At 43.0% G+C, this 12,886-nt stretch overlaps 1 protein-coding gene across 3 annotated transcripts in view; it reads right to left on the bottom strand.

Annotated features, from left to right (window-relative positions):
- LOC132815085 (rho GTPase-activating protein 28-like) overlaps positions 1-12,886 on the bottom strand; it is a 166,987-nt gene that overhangs the window by 55,168 nt on the left and 98,933 nt on the right. For all 3 annotated transcript variants that reach the window (XM_060823825.1, XM_060823826.1, XM_060823827.1), the window contains exon 2: positions 10,793-10,989. In XM_060823825.1, the coding sequence (XP_060679808.1) occupies positions 10,793-10,989 (197 nt within the window). The remainder of the gene's footprint in view (positions 1-10,792; positions 10,990-12,886) is intronic.

Raw genomic sequence — 12,886 nt, 5'->3', positions numbered from 1 at the left:
TGCTCATCATGATCATGGCTGATTATCCAATTCAATAACCTGTTCCCACTTTTCCCACCGATCTTATGGTCCCTTTAGCCCCAAATTCTACATCCAATGCCTTCTTGAAACCATACAATGCTTTGGCCTTGACCATTTTCTGTGGTAGCAAATTCCACAGGTGCACCATTATCTGAAGGAAGGAATTCCTCCACATCTCAGTCCAAAATGGCTGACCCTGTATCTTTAGACTGTGACTCCTGGTTCTTAAATCCCCAGGCAACAGGAAAACATAAGCCTTTTCTCTCTGGAATTAATCGAGTGAACAGTCTATGAATTGTTTCCAATGCAATTACATCCTTCCTCAAGTAAGGGGACGAAAACTGTACGTTGTGTGATGTTAAACCTCATCACACAATGAAGCAAAGATGATGCATACTTTGACTTGTGAGCGATTGGTCAGCTGTGTGTATTGATGGTTCTGGGAGTGGAGAGGGTCAGTGATTCAGGCCACAGCCTCTCTGAAATCCGGCAAGGAAGTGCCAAACAGATTCTTCTTGAAGAACAGCGAGTACTGGAGAAACTCAGCAGGTCTGTATGGAGAAAATGGAGCTAATGTTTTATGTCTGTGTCATTCTCACAAAGGGGCATTTACATTAACTTTGGTTTTCTCTCCACAGATGCTGCCAGACCAGCAGAGTTTCTCCAGCACTTTCTGTTTTCGTCTCGGGTTTTCAGCATCTGTGGCTCTTTGGACTTCAATGAAAGCCTAAAATGAAAACATTCATGGGATGTAGGTGTCACCGATGAAGCTCAGTGTTTCTTGCTCATTCTCAATTGCCCTGCAGAGGGTGGTAGCAAGTTGCCCTCCTGTACATAACTGTATGGATCGCTATGCCAATTCAGAGAGCAGTTAAGAGTCCACTACATTTGCGTGGACCTGGAGTCACATATCGGCCAAAACTGGGTGAGGTTTCCCTTGTCTGAAAGGACATCAGTGAATCAGTCTTGTGGTTTTGTGGGCATGATTACTGAGTTAGCTTATCCTCCTGGATTTATTAAGTGAATTTTATTTCCCTCGCCAGATTGATGGGAAGTGGACTCATTGCTTCAGGCTTCTGGATTACTCATCCACTCTTTCAACAGCAACAGCCAGAGCAGGGGTTGGGGTTGTGGAAGGGAGCTGATGTCACTGCTTTACTTGGTACCACAACTGGCATGTGGCCCTGCTAGGAACATGTTTAGATAGTATTCCTGCCATCAATGTTTCCTTGTAATACATATCCACCAGGCTAGCCTCCAGCAGAAGCAACAGCTAACTTGTGACAATACAATGGTTCAATGGTTAGCACTGCTGCCTCACAGTACTAGGGACCTGGGTTCAATTCCAGCCTCAGGTGACTATCTGTCTGTGTAGAGTTTGCATGTTCTCCTGTGGGTTTCCTTTGGGTACTCCAGCTTCCTCCCATGGTCCAAAGATGTGTGGGTTAGGTGGGTTGGCCATGATAAGCTGCCCTGTAATGTGCAGTCTAGGTGGGTTAGCTAGGGTAAATGTGGGGTTATGATGGAAGGATGGAACTCTCTTTGGAGGGCTGATGCAGACTTAATGGGCTGAATGGCCTCTATCTGCATTGTATGGCTTCTAGTCTTCAGCAGAATATGCATGCGCTTGATTGAATGGTATTGTTGAAAATGTAGGAGCAGAAGTAGGCCATTCAGCCTATCAAAGTCTGTTCTGTCATTCGATAAGATCACTGCTGATCTGATAATCCTCAACCTAACTTCCCACCTTTTCCCAAAAAAGCCTTTGATTCTTGTGCGGATTAAAAATCTGTCCCTCTCAGCCTGGAATATACTTAGTCTCTCAGCTCTGAGCAGTAAAAAATTCCACAAATTCATTCACCTCTTTGAGAAGAAATTCCTCCATATCTGTGTCTTAAAAAGGTAATTCCTTGGTGCCCTCTGGTCCTGGTCTGTCCAACACTCGGAAACAGCCTTTCTGCATCTGCCTTGTCAAGTGCCCAAAGAACTTTATATGTTTCAATAAAGCTGCCTGTCATTCTTCTAAATTCCATTGACGACAGGCCCAACCTGCTCAACCTTCTCAAACAGGTCCTCCATACCAGGTAACAACCTGATGGACCTTCTCCGGATCGTCTCCAATACCGACATATGTTTCCTCAGATAAGGAACCCAAAACTGTTCACAGTATTCCAGCCGTGGCCTGACTAGAGCCATTTATAGTTTCAGCAAAAACCTTCCTACTTTTACTCCTGATTTCCTTTGATTTGGCACACACTAATAGAGATAACCAGTCCTAAGCTAATGTAACCTATTAAATATCTCACACTTGAGTTAGCCTGGTATCTCTTAAGAGATACAGATGTCTCTTACCAAAGTGCAGATAAGATTAAGAGACAGCTAGAACTAACTAGGTCCTCCCTGAGAGCCAGTCTCTCAGTGAGTGGAGCTATACCAAGGCCTCAGAGTTAACACTTCCAGACCAACTATCTTGTACAATAGTTTGATTTCCCTCACACAAAAGTGGAAGCTGTTCTTTCCACACATCTTTTCCCGGTTGGAGCAATCATGTCACATTGTACTTTAAGAAGGTGCTCAATCACAACCTGGTCAAACAAAGCTAGATATCCCACAAATTTCAAGACGTTCCCATTATCAGAAGTACGGCAGGGTCATTTGTGGGTTTCCCGAAAAGCAGCATTTGCAAACCAAAAACTCATTAAACCAGTCATCATCGGATCAGCTGCCAATACTTTTTGTTTGGTTTCTCAATCGCAATCCAAGTTCTTTCCACTATTGAAAACTTTCCAAAATGTCCACTGCTCCGCTCCCAGGCTGCTGGAATTGCGGACATGTTTTTATTTTAAAGTTTTGAATCTTTACCATAAAAGAAAGAAATAACGCCCCACCACCAGTAAACAGCTTGCAGCAGAAGCAAAATGCCAAGCTCCTTGCAGCATTGACAATGCATTTCTTCTCCAACTGGCAAGCATCTCATAATGATTTGTTGAAAATTTTCTTCGATTACAATCTCGCAGGAAACTGAATTACTGAACCCGTTCTGGCCCATGTTCCTGTCACACATGATTATCATGTGTTGGCCAAGTTGCAGGGTCACCATAGGTCAAACTGACCACACATGCGGCAGGTCCCAATCCTTTTGACTCTTCATCCTGGGGACTTCTTCATTTGGTTCAGCTTCTCCATTCCTCTTCAAAATCAACTTCAACTTTAACGAGATCAGAGACAAGGCTGTCACCCCAACGTTGCTCTCTAGTGAATTATTTTCTTCCCTTTCCTGAGACTGTGGTCCATAACGCCATAAGACATAGGAGTGGATGTAAGGCCATTCGGCCCATTGAGTCCATTCTGCCATTTAATCATGGTCGATGGGCATTTCAATTCCACTTACCCGCAGTCTCCCCACATCCCTTTATTCCATGCGAGATCAAGAATTTATCAATCTCTGCCTTGAAGACATTTAACGTTCTGGGCTCCATTGCACTCCATGGTGATGAATTCCACAGACCCACCGCTCTCTGGCTGAAGAAATCATTCCTCATTTACGTTCTAAATTGACCCTCTCTAATTCTAACGTTGTGCCCATGTGCCCTAGTCTTCCCGTCTAATGGAAACAACTTCCCAGCGTCCACCCTTTCTAAGCCATGCATTATCTTATAAGTTTCTACTAGATCCCCCCATAATCTTCTCAATTCTAATGAATACAATCCCAGGATCCTCAGCCGTTCCTCGTATGTTAGGCCGACTATTCCAGGGATCATCCATGTGAATCTCTAGCGCTCCAGCGCCTGTATGTCCTTCCTGAGGTATGGGTCTCAAAACTGAACACAGTACTCTAAATGGGGCCTAACCAGAGCTTTATAAAGTCTCAGTAGCACATCACTGCTTTTATATTCCAACCCTCTTGAGATAAATGACATCATTACATTTGCTTTCTTAATCACGGACTCAACCTGCAAGTTAACCTTCAGAGAATCCTGCATTAACACTCCCAGATCCCTTTGTACTTTGGCTTATGAATGTTCTCACCATTTAGAAAATAGTCCATGCTTGTATTCTTTTTTTCAAAGTGCAAGACCTCACATTTGCTCACGTTGAATTTCATCAGCCACTTCCTGGACAACTCTCCTAAATCTTTCTGCAGCCTCCCCACCACCTCAGTACTACCTACCTATCCATCTAACTTTGTATCATCGGCAAACCTCGTCAGAACGTCCCCAGTCCCTTCATCCAGATCATTTATATATGAAGTGAACAGCTGTGGCCCCAACACTGAACCCTGCGGGACACCACTTGTCACTAGCTGCCATTCCAAAAAAGAACCTTTTATCCCAACTCTCTGCCTTCTGCCAGACAGCCAATCCTCAATCCTTACCTCGAATACCATGGGCCCTCACCTCACTCAGCAGCCTCCCGTGTGGCACCTTATCAAAGGCCTTTTGGAAGTCTAGATAGATAACTGGATTTCCCTGGTCTAACCTACTTGTTACTCTTCAAAAAATTCTAACTGGTGTGTGAAGCACAACCTCCCCTTACTAAATCCGTGTGGACTGGTTCTAATCTGAACCTGCACTTCCAAGAATTTAGAAATCTTATCCTTAACAACAGATTCTAGAATTTTACCAACAAGCAAGGTTAGCCTAATCGGCCTATAAGTTTCCATCTTTTGTCTTGAAATTTTCCAATCATCTGGGACTTTCCCTGACTCTAGTGACTTTTGAAAGATCACAAACAATGCCTCCGCCTTATCCTCAGCCACCTCCCTCAGAACTCTAGGATGTTGCCCATCGGGGCCAGGAGATTTAACAATTTTTAGACCTTTTAGCTTTTCTAGCACTTTCTCTTTTGTAATGGCTACCATATTCAACTCTGTCCCCCTGACTCTCCTTAATTGTTGGGATATTGCTCATGTCTTCCACTGTGAAGATTGACACAAAGTACTTTAGTTCTTCAGCTATTTCCTTATCTCCCAGCACTCGCTTCCTGCATCAAATTGGAGCGGCCCAATGTCTACTTTTGCCTCTCATTTGTTTCTTATGCATTGAAAGAAACTTTTACCATCATTTCCAATATTATTGGCTAGTTTACCGTCATATATGAACCTCTCCTTCCATATTTCTCTCTTTGTTATCCTCTGTTTGCTTTTGTAACCTTCCCAATGTTCTGATTTCCCAGTGCTCTTTTTCTTTGATACCTTTCCTGACTTCCTTTGTCTGCCACCCCAGATAATATGTCAGAAAGGAACACGCCTGCTGCTCCACTCTTTTGCCTTTTCAGCTTTCAGTTTACAATATTTTGCTGCAGACTATTCTTTTCTATTTGTGTCTACTAGGAGCTGTATCAGTGTGACCTTAACTTTCCCTGGGTTTGGTCTGACTACTGTAGTGAGCTCCAGCTTCCTCTCAATGTCTGCCCTTTGGGAATATGTTTATCTGTGCAATAGTTACTGCAGCCCTTTTCGTGATTGTGAACATAACCTTCACATTTTTCTTTCCTCTTTAAAACTATAGATAAGAAGAAAGCTCACACCCTGGAAGTAAAAGTGTGTATTGCTCTCACATCATATACTGCGTGTGCACAGTCTGCCTTGCCTGTCAAGTAAACCTTCTATTTCCCTTTTATCGTCCATCTTTCATTAATTCGGAGATCTCCTATTGGTCATGCCTATTGACTTCAGGCTGTGCACAGGAACAAGAGGTCCTCCCATTGCCATCACTTAGGCAAAGGGGAGGGCAACTGAGTCTAAATGACGCCTGCTTGTGCCTAGTCAATTTGATTCAAACAGATTTTTTAAAAAACATGAGTTCATGTGCCAGCAAAGGGGGCAGGGAACTGCTCACCAGGGAGGGGGAGCCCCACACATGCTCAGACTGGGCAGCAGCTGATACAAATGGGCTGAAGGGCAGCCATGAGCAGCTGAGTCAAAGTCACATCAAAACAAGAAGAGTGACAAAGTACAAGCTGTAACTGAACTGAAGGTACAGGCTCAGGATTTTCACAGATCAGTGGTTTGTGAGTTCACGTGAACGTGTTCAAACATGTGTGATGCAGTAGGTCTGTGTGTGTGTTCTTGTGAGTGTGTCAGAGCACGTGTGCATGTCAGAGTACGCGAGAACGTGTGCGCATATGTGAGAGCATGCCTGTCTGTCAGAGAGCATGTCTGGCTATGTGTCAGCACATGTGGCTGTGTGAGAGCTCATGCATGCCCATGTGAGGGAGCGTGTGTGTGTATATATACACAAACGCGTGTGTCAGTGTATATCAGTTCATATATATGTGTGTGTGCGTGCACATGTGAGAGAGTGCGAAAAACAGGAATTGGATCAGCACTGAGCACATGCACTTTCCATGTGAAGCGATGACAATATTATGGGTTTAAGAGATTTTTTTCCTTATGAAGAAAGGTTGAGAAAGAGATGTTAAGCAGTCCAATAAAGCAAACAGATTGTGGGGCCTTAGGTTTTTGTTTTAAATGTTGGAACAATAGAAGCAGCCTGAATGGGTGGGGCCAGGCTCCCAAAAATAAAAGGATTTTAGTTTGTCTTTCAGTAACCTTTGGAGTTGTGAAAGCTGCTACATTTTTCTGTCTCTCTTCGTGAAAGCTAAAAACTGGGATTCTCTTCCTGCTGCTAAAATTGCACATGAGACATTATTTTGCTGAATTTGCCTTTGCTAAGGGCGTTTTTATGGGATGTTACTATAGCGGAAAGGTTGCTGTTTAGTAGTTAAATAATCTAACATTCTGTTAAGTTTTCTAATAGAGTCAAGTTATTCTAATCATTCTTTCTTTTGTTTGCATTTTAAGTATAGTGTAAGAAAAAGTGTGGTTTGCTTCAAGCCTGGTAGTTTAACCAATCAAATTGCATCTGGAATGCAACACCTGGCACTTGCCTTTGAAATAAGAATATCAGTTCGGATCGAGGCTATCTCTTTGAGATGTTTTAAGGGGATCGGTCTGGTCCATACCAGAGGGAAACTTTAGTTTCAAATATGCAGGAGCAAGGTGGGCCAGAGAAAGGTTGAAAGTGCTCACTGCTGTCCCCTGGCAGAGAACTCTAAGTGAAGAGAGGGTGGGCAGCACAGAGGGAGACAGGACAGAAAGTGAAGGAAGGTAGGGAGAAGTCAAACATCATAGTGCTGTGTACCCAGGCATCTACTGACATTGCTCACCCTTTATTGCAGCTGCTGAGTTGCTTATCATAGAGCCCCAAGTCTCTTTACTCAGACTTTGATACTGTGCCATGGTACCAGTGCAAGCACACCACAATGGTAGCTGTGGCCTCCTGGATTCTATTGGATAAGGGTGTCTAAGTGCTAATTGTATGTTAAACGCCACCATAATGATGCCCACAGAGATGCCCAGCCGAACAGAATCTATGCTATTCACATAATATGCAACTTATTAGTCGTGGGGCAGTTAACTCCACACCAGCTGAGGTTACCATGAAAGACTGTCCTTATCAACCTCTTATGTCACCTGAGGCATGGTGACCCTCCGGTTAATCACCACATCTTCTCTCTCTACAAGAGAGCAGCTCTGTAGTGCAGTAGGACTGTGGTGACTTTACTTATCTTTACCTATCAGCCATCACTCAATAATCTTGTTGAAGATGGGAGTTCCTTTCAGGGTGGGATTTCCTTTACTACACGGGATCTGTAGACTCTAATCTCGGAAGGTCATGGTGGTCAGCCAATCTACCAAATAGCTCACACAACACAATGAGCAGTGATGATAATTCATCTTATAACCAACACACTGGCCCTGGATTCACCGCACCCATGGCATACGTGCTGATATGAGTGAATGTCTGTTTATACATCAGGTTGGGGGAGATGGGGGGTGGTGGTGAATGATTGTGCCTTGCTCTTCCTTGAATTCATACTTTATTTTCGGGTCACAGTACATGGTAAGTAAATAAACTCTTATTTAAAAAGAGGGAACTGAAATGTTAACTGGTATCTGGGAAAACACTTCCTCACAATTAGCTCATAGGCCTTTGCTGTCCCCAAATATTTCTACAGTTTATATGAATGCACCCACTAACCTTGTATAATTAATGCCAACAAACTGTAATCTCTACAATCTGAGATATTGCAACTAAACTGGTACAACCAAACAGCCCACTGAGTTTAAACAGGTATTTCACGGATTGCTGTATTAGGCAACAACTTCTTGCAAAATATTAACTTCAACCCACAGCCAATAAGGATGGTTGATTCTTTCTAGAAATAGCACTGGCTAATGTTTAAACTTTGGCCTGCTTTTATGTAGATAAAGTGCAGAATTCACCTCTTCTCCTGAAGTGTACCACTACAGATGCAAATAGCTGTACAATCAGTGAGTTCAAGCAGCCTTTTACCAATGATCAGCAGTGTTTACAAAGGTCATTGAAGACTTACCTGGCATTCCACACTCTGTTTCCATCAGAACTTAGGGTAGATAGCAACCAAACTGTGTGACTGATCAAAATACTCTTGCTCCTTGGGCCAATTTCGCAGGGCCTGCCGCTACACAGAGTGTATTGTATAGAAACAAGCCATTCAGCCCAATCTGCTCTCCCTCTCGCAAACCCCAATACCATTTCCCTTCTCCCTCACTGTGTCAATGTGTGCATGCAGCATCAATCAGTTCCTGAGAGGGCAAAACTCTAAAATATTTACAGTGGTGCACGAGTTCATTGATACACCACTTTCATTCACAGTGAGTTTTGAAAAGATTTGTAACTCAGGTTGAGGTTCTGGATGTAGGTTTGCTCAATGAGCTGGAAGGTTTGTTTTCAGACATTTCATCACCATACGAGATAACATCATCAGTGAGCCTCTGGATGAAGCACTGGTAGTGTAGCCCACATTCTATTTATGTGTTTGGGGTTCCTTGGGTTGGTGGGGTCATTTCCAGTGTGACATCATTGCCTGTGATGATGTCATTTCCTGTTCATTTTCAAGGGTGGTAAATGGGATCTAAGTTGATGTGTTTGTTGATAAGAGTTCTGGTTGGAATGCCACGCTTCTCAGAATTCTCATGCGTGTCTCTGCTTGGCTTGTCCTCGGATGGATGCATTGTCCCAGTCGAAGTGATGTCCTTCCTCAGCCATTTGTAAGGATACTAGTGAGAGTGGATCAAGGGCAGAGGAAAATCACCTATACAGTGTATTCAGAAAGAATGGGTACCCAATGAACACAGTCCGCCGATTTCTCAGCAACAAACGCAAACAAGCAGACAAAGCACCTCCAGAAACCCTAGCCACTCTCATCCACATCAAAGACATCTCAGAAATGACTGCCTGACTACTCAGACCCCTTGGCATCATGGTAGCCCGCAATCCTACCAACACACTAAAACAAAAGCTAATGAACTTGAAAGATCCTATATGCACAACAACAAAACTAATGTCATTTACAAAATATCGTGCAAGGATTTAACAAACACTACATTGGACAAACAGGCAGAAAACTAGCCACCAGGATACATGAACATCAACAAGACACAAAACGACATGACCCTCTCTCAGTAGTAACCTTACATACAGATGAAGAAGGACTCCACTTCGACTGGGACAACACATCCATCTTAGGACAAGCCAAACAGAGACATGCACAAGAATTCCTAGAAGCGTGGCATTCAAACACATTGTCCTAGATCTCATTTAACACCCCCTGAGAAAAAGAAAAGGAAATGACATCACCATAGGAAATGATGTCACCACAGGAAATTGCATCACCAACCCAAGGAAATCCAAACATATAAATAAAAAGTGGGCTACACCACCAGTGCTTCATCCAGAGGCTCACTGAAGATGTTGCCCAGTATGGTAACGAAACGTCTGAAACAAACCTTCCAGCTCAGCAAGCAAACCTACATCCAACGCTTTCATTCACAATTACATATTATAATTTTGGGGATTTCTTCCATCCCTGGTCATTTTCCCCATTATGGGGCAGTACAGTGGCTCAGTGGTTAGCACTGCTGCCTCACACCAGGGCAGCAGGGACCTGGGTTCGACTCCAACCTTGGGTGACTGTCTATGTGGTGTTTGCACATTCTCCCCATATCTGGTTTCCATCAGATGCTCTGGTTTCCTCCCACAGTTCAAAGTTGTGCAGGTTAAGTGGGTTGGCCGTGTTAAAACACCCAAGGGATGCATTGGCTAGGTGATTAATCATGGTAAATGCAGGGTTATGTCGATAGGTTGGAGTGGTAGGTCTGGGTCGGATGCTCTTCAGAGGGTCGGTGTGGATTTGATGGGCCGAGTGGCAAATTGGGATTCTATAACTTTGTATAATAGCTGTAAAATTGTGGGAGAAGCATCTGCAAATGAAAAAAAAGTGCAGAACATGACAGCAATAAATATAGTTTCACAATGATAATAGTTGCATGGTATGACGTAATAGCATTGTAAAAATGAGATAGTACTGCCTGCCTGATACTCATCAACATAGTAACAGTACAATATATTCAGTAATAAAACAGAATAGCCTATCCCTGCACCTACTCTCTATGTTTTTCTATGTTTCTAAATACAGCAGTAATGTGTTGCATAGCTCACATCAAATCAAACGTTCAAATCCTGCTGTCAGAGATGCAATTTTAAAGACCTTGATATTTTATCACCCTTATCTACATGGCAAGCAAGTCCATGTGTGTGCAAAGCTAGTGGTAGTTACATAAGGGCCACGCATATAGTGAGCGAGGGGTTTGGCTTTGTAAATTATCAGGCTTTATTGCTCAGGGGTTAAATGTCACACCTCACTGAGACTTGCTATCACTCACCATCAGGTGTCTTGACCTCCACTAGGTTCTGTTCCTCTTGTCCATTCTGACTGCTCTCCTTAATGCTCCTCACTTCTCTCCAATAGTCCTCCATCGAGGAGCTCTCCACAGAATCCTGAGATATGGACCGGCCAAATACCTGCGGGCACTGCAGCTCTCGTGAAACAGATGAGCTCATCCTTCTGAAATGTAGCTTCCTGCAGAGAATAAATGGAGGGGGGCTTTTAACTGAGCGCTTTGGCTTCATACACAACACTGCAGAGAATATCACACAGCTGCTGCCTGCCACAGGGTCAAAACGCACACATTGCTGTCAATATCAGATTCCTGGCTTAGCAGGGTATGAGGCAGCCTGTTTAATTTCGCGTGAAGAAACTTCTTACCTTTTTTTAACTTCCCTTTAGCTCCTCAATTCCCCACACTGCTGAGTTCTGGGTGATTGTGAAAGTGCTCCCTTGAGCAGATAACAATCAAGTCAAAATAGATCACTCTCTGCCTGTAACCTGCTTAACCCCTTGAAGCTACAGTCTGACTGTCCTTCAATCAGCAGGGGATAAACTTCTTGGATAGTACATAAAACGAAAAAGGAAAGTAATAACTAATCACATACGCCAAAGAAATATTGGGGGGAAAAACATGCATATGTTGAAAGATTTGTTGACTTGGTTTTCACCAAGTCTGGGCAACTGCCCACTGACAAGAACATACAGCACACACACACACATTACAGGAGTTTCTTCAGACAATGAGGAGTTCAGATCTTGGCAGCGGTCCTGGTTGGTTCATCAGCTTATCAAATCCTGTTAGCTTATCTCAGTGCTTGGGAGTCACCCCCCAGTCAGTTTCCTTTAACAAAGAGCAGAGGCAGCTTCACAAAGAAGATTCCGCTGTGTTAACCCAGTCTTCAAACCTACGAACAGGTCAGGAGACAAGAAACTAGGATAAAAGGCAGAGGAGAGAAATTGTCTATCAGAACAATGAAAAACCCAACTTTGTTTTGGAAAAGAGAGAGAGAGAGTAATACTTGCCTCGGAAATCCATCAAAATGTAGTATCTCTTTAGTTCTCCTCCTCCCAAGAGTATTATTTCATGTACTGACTGAAATGTCTCACTGCAGTATTTATAGTTTTGGATGACAACAGCTGAGGATGCCATTTATAAATCCATCAAAGTGACTGTGGCATTTAAAAAAATTCAGTATCGTAGTGTAATGTAACGATGTGTGCTCATCATTAGAAAAGTGTTCATTTGGTTTTGTGTTGATGAGGGAGATGGTTACATTATAGTTGCAGTTAAAACCCGGTTAAAGTTAGCCATTTTGCTTCTCCTTTATTGTGCTGCACACTGTGAGAATGAGTTTCTGGAACAGCAGAATTGTAAAACATTTGTGTGATGCATGGTCTCACTGAGAACTGAACTCCACAACAGTACATGGTGGAGTAGGGGAACACCAACTTACAATTCACAATAATGTTATTCACAATTTTCAGAATAATTCAGGATTAAAAGGCACTGGTTGATTCTCAGTTGTAATAAAATATCGAATAAATGGAGATAGACTGTTAGAGAACAACCTGGATTATCGAAACGAGACAGGCTGGGAGTATTTTGTTTGAATAACTGATTGTTCAGATAACAGATAATGTTTTTACGGGACCTGGAGATATTGTTTGGATAATCTGAAATTCGGATAATTGATGTTCGGATAACCGAGGTTTTTCTGTAGTTAGGCAGCTACAGCAAAACCCACTGGACCTCACATCAGCACTTTAGCTTACAACTCAAAATGGTGAAGGATAGAGCTGGAATGTGGTCTTCATACACTTAACAAGCTTTTATTTACAGAGACATGTGTTACATATAAAGGCCTTGCAATCCAATAACCACATCCTGCACCTTCCTTCATTAATGCCAAATAACTCAAAACAACGAAACTCTGACTTATACAATGGTCCCCCATTTGGCACATGTAATGGACATGTGTAGTATAGGCATTAGGGAACACCCCGATGTTTGGTGTCGCACCCCTACTTTCTTGAATGCAATCATTCCTATTGTGGTACAGTTCAACAGAGAACAGCTGCCTTTGTTGAA

Source organism: Hemiscyllium ocellatum, chromosome 4, assembly GCF_020745735.1.
Source record: "Hemiscyllium ocellatum isolate sHemOce1 chromosome 4, sHemOce1.pat.X.cur, whole genome shotgun sequence".
Classification (NCBI taxonomy): Eukaryota; Metazoa; Chordata; class Chondrichthyes; order Orectolobiformes; family Hemiscylliidae; genus Hemiscyllium; species Hemiscyllium ocellatum.
This window is presented reverse-complemented; position numbering and strand designations above follow the sequence as displayed.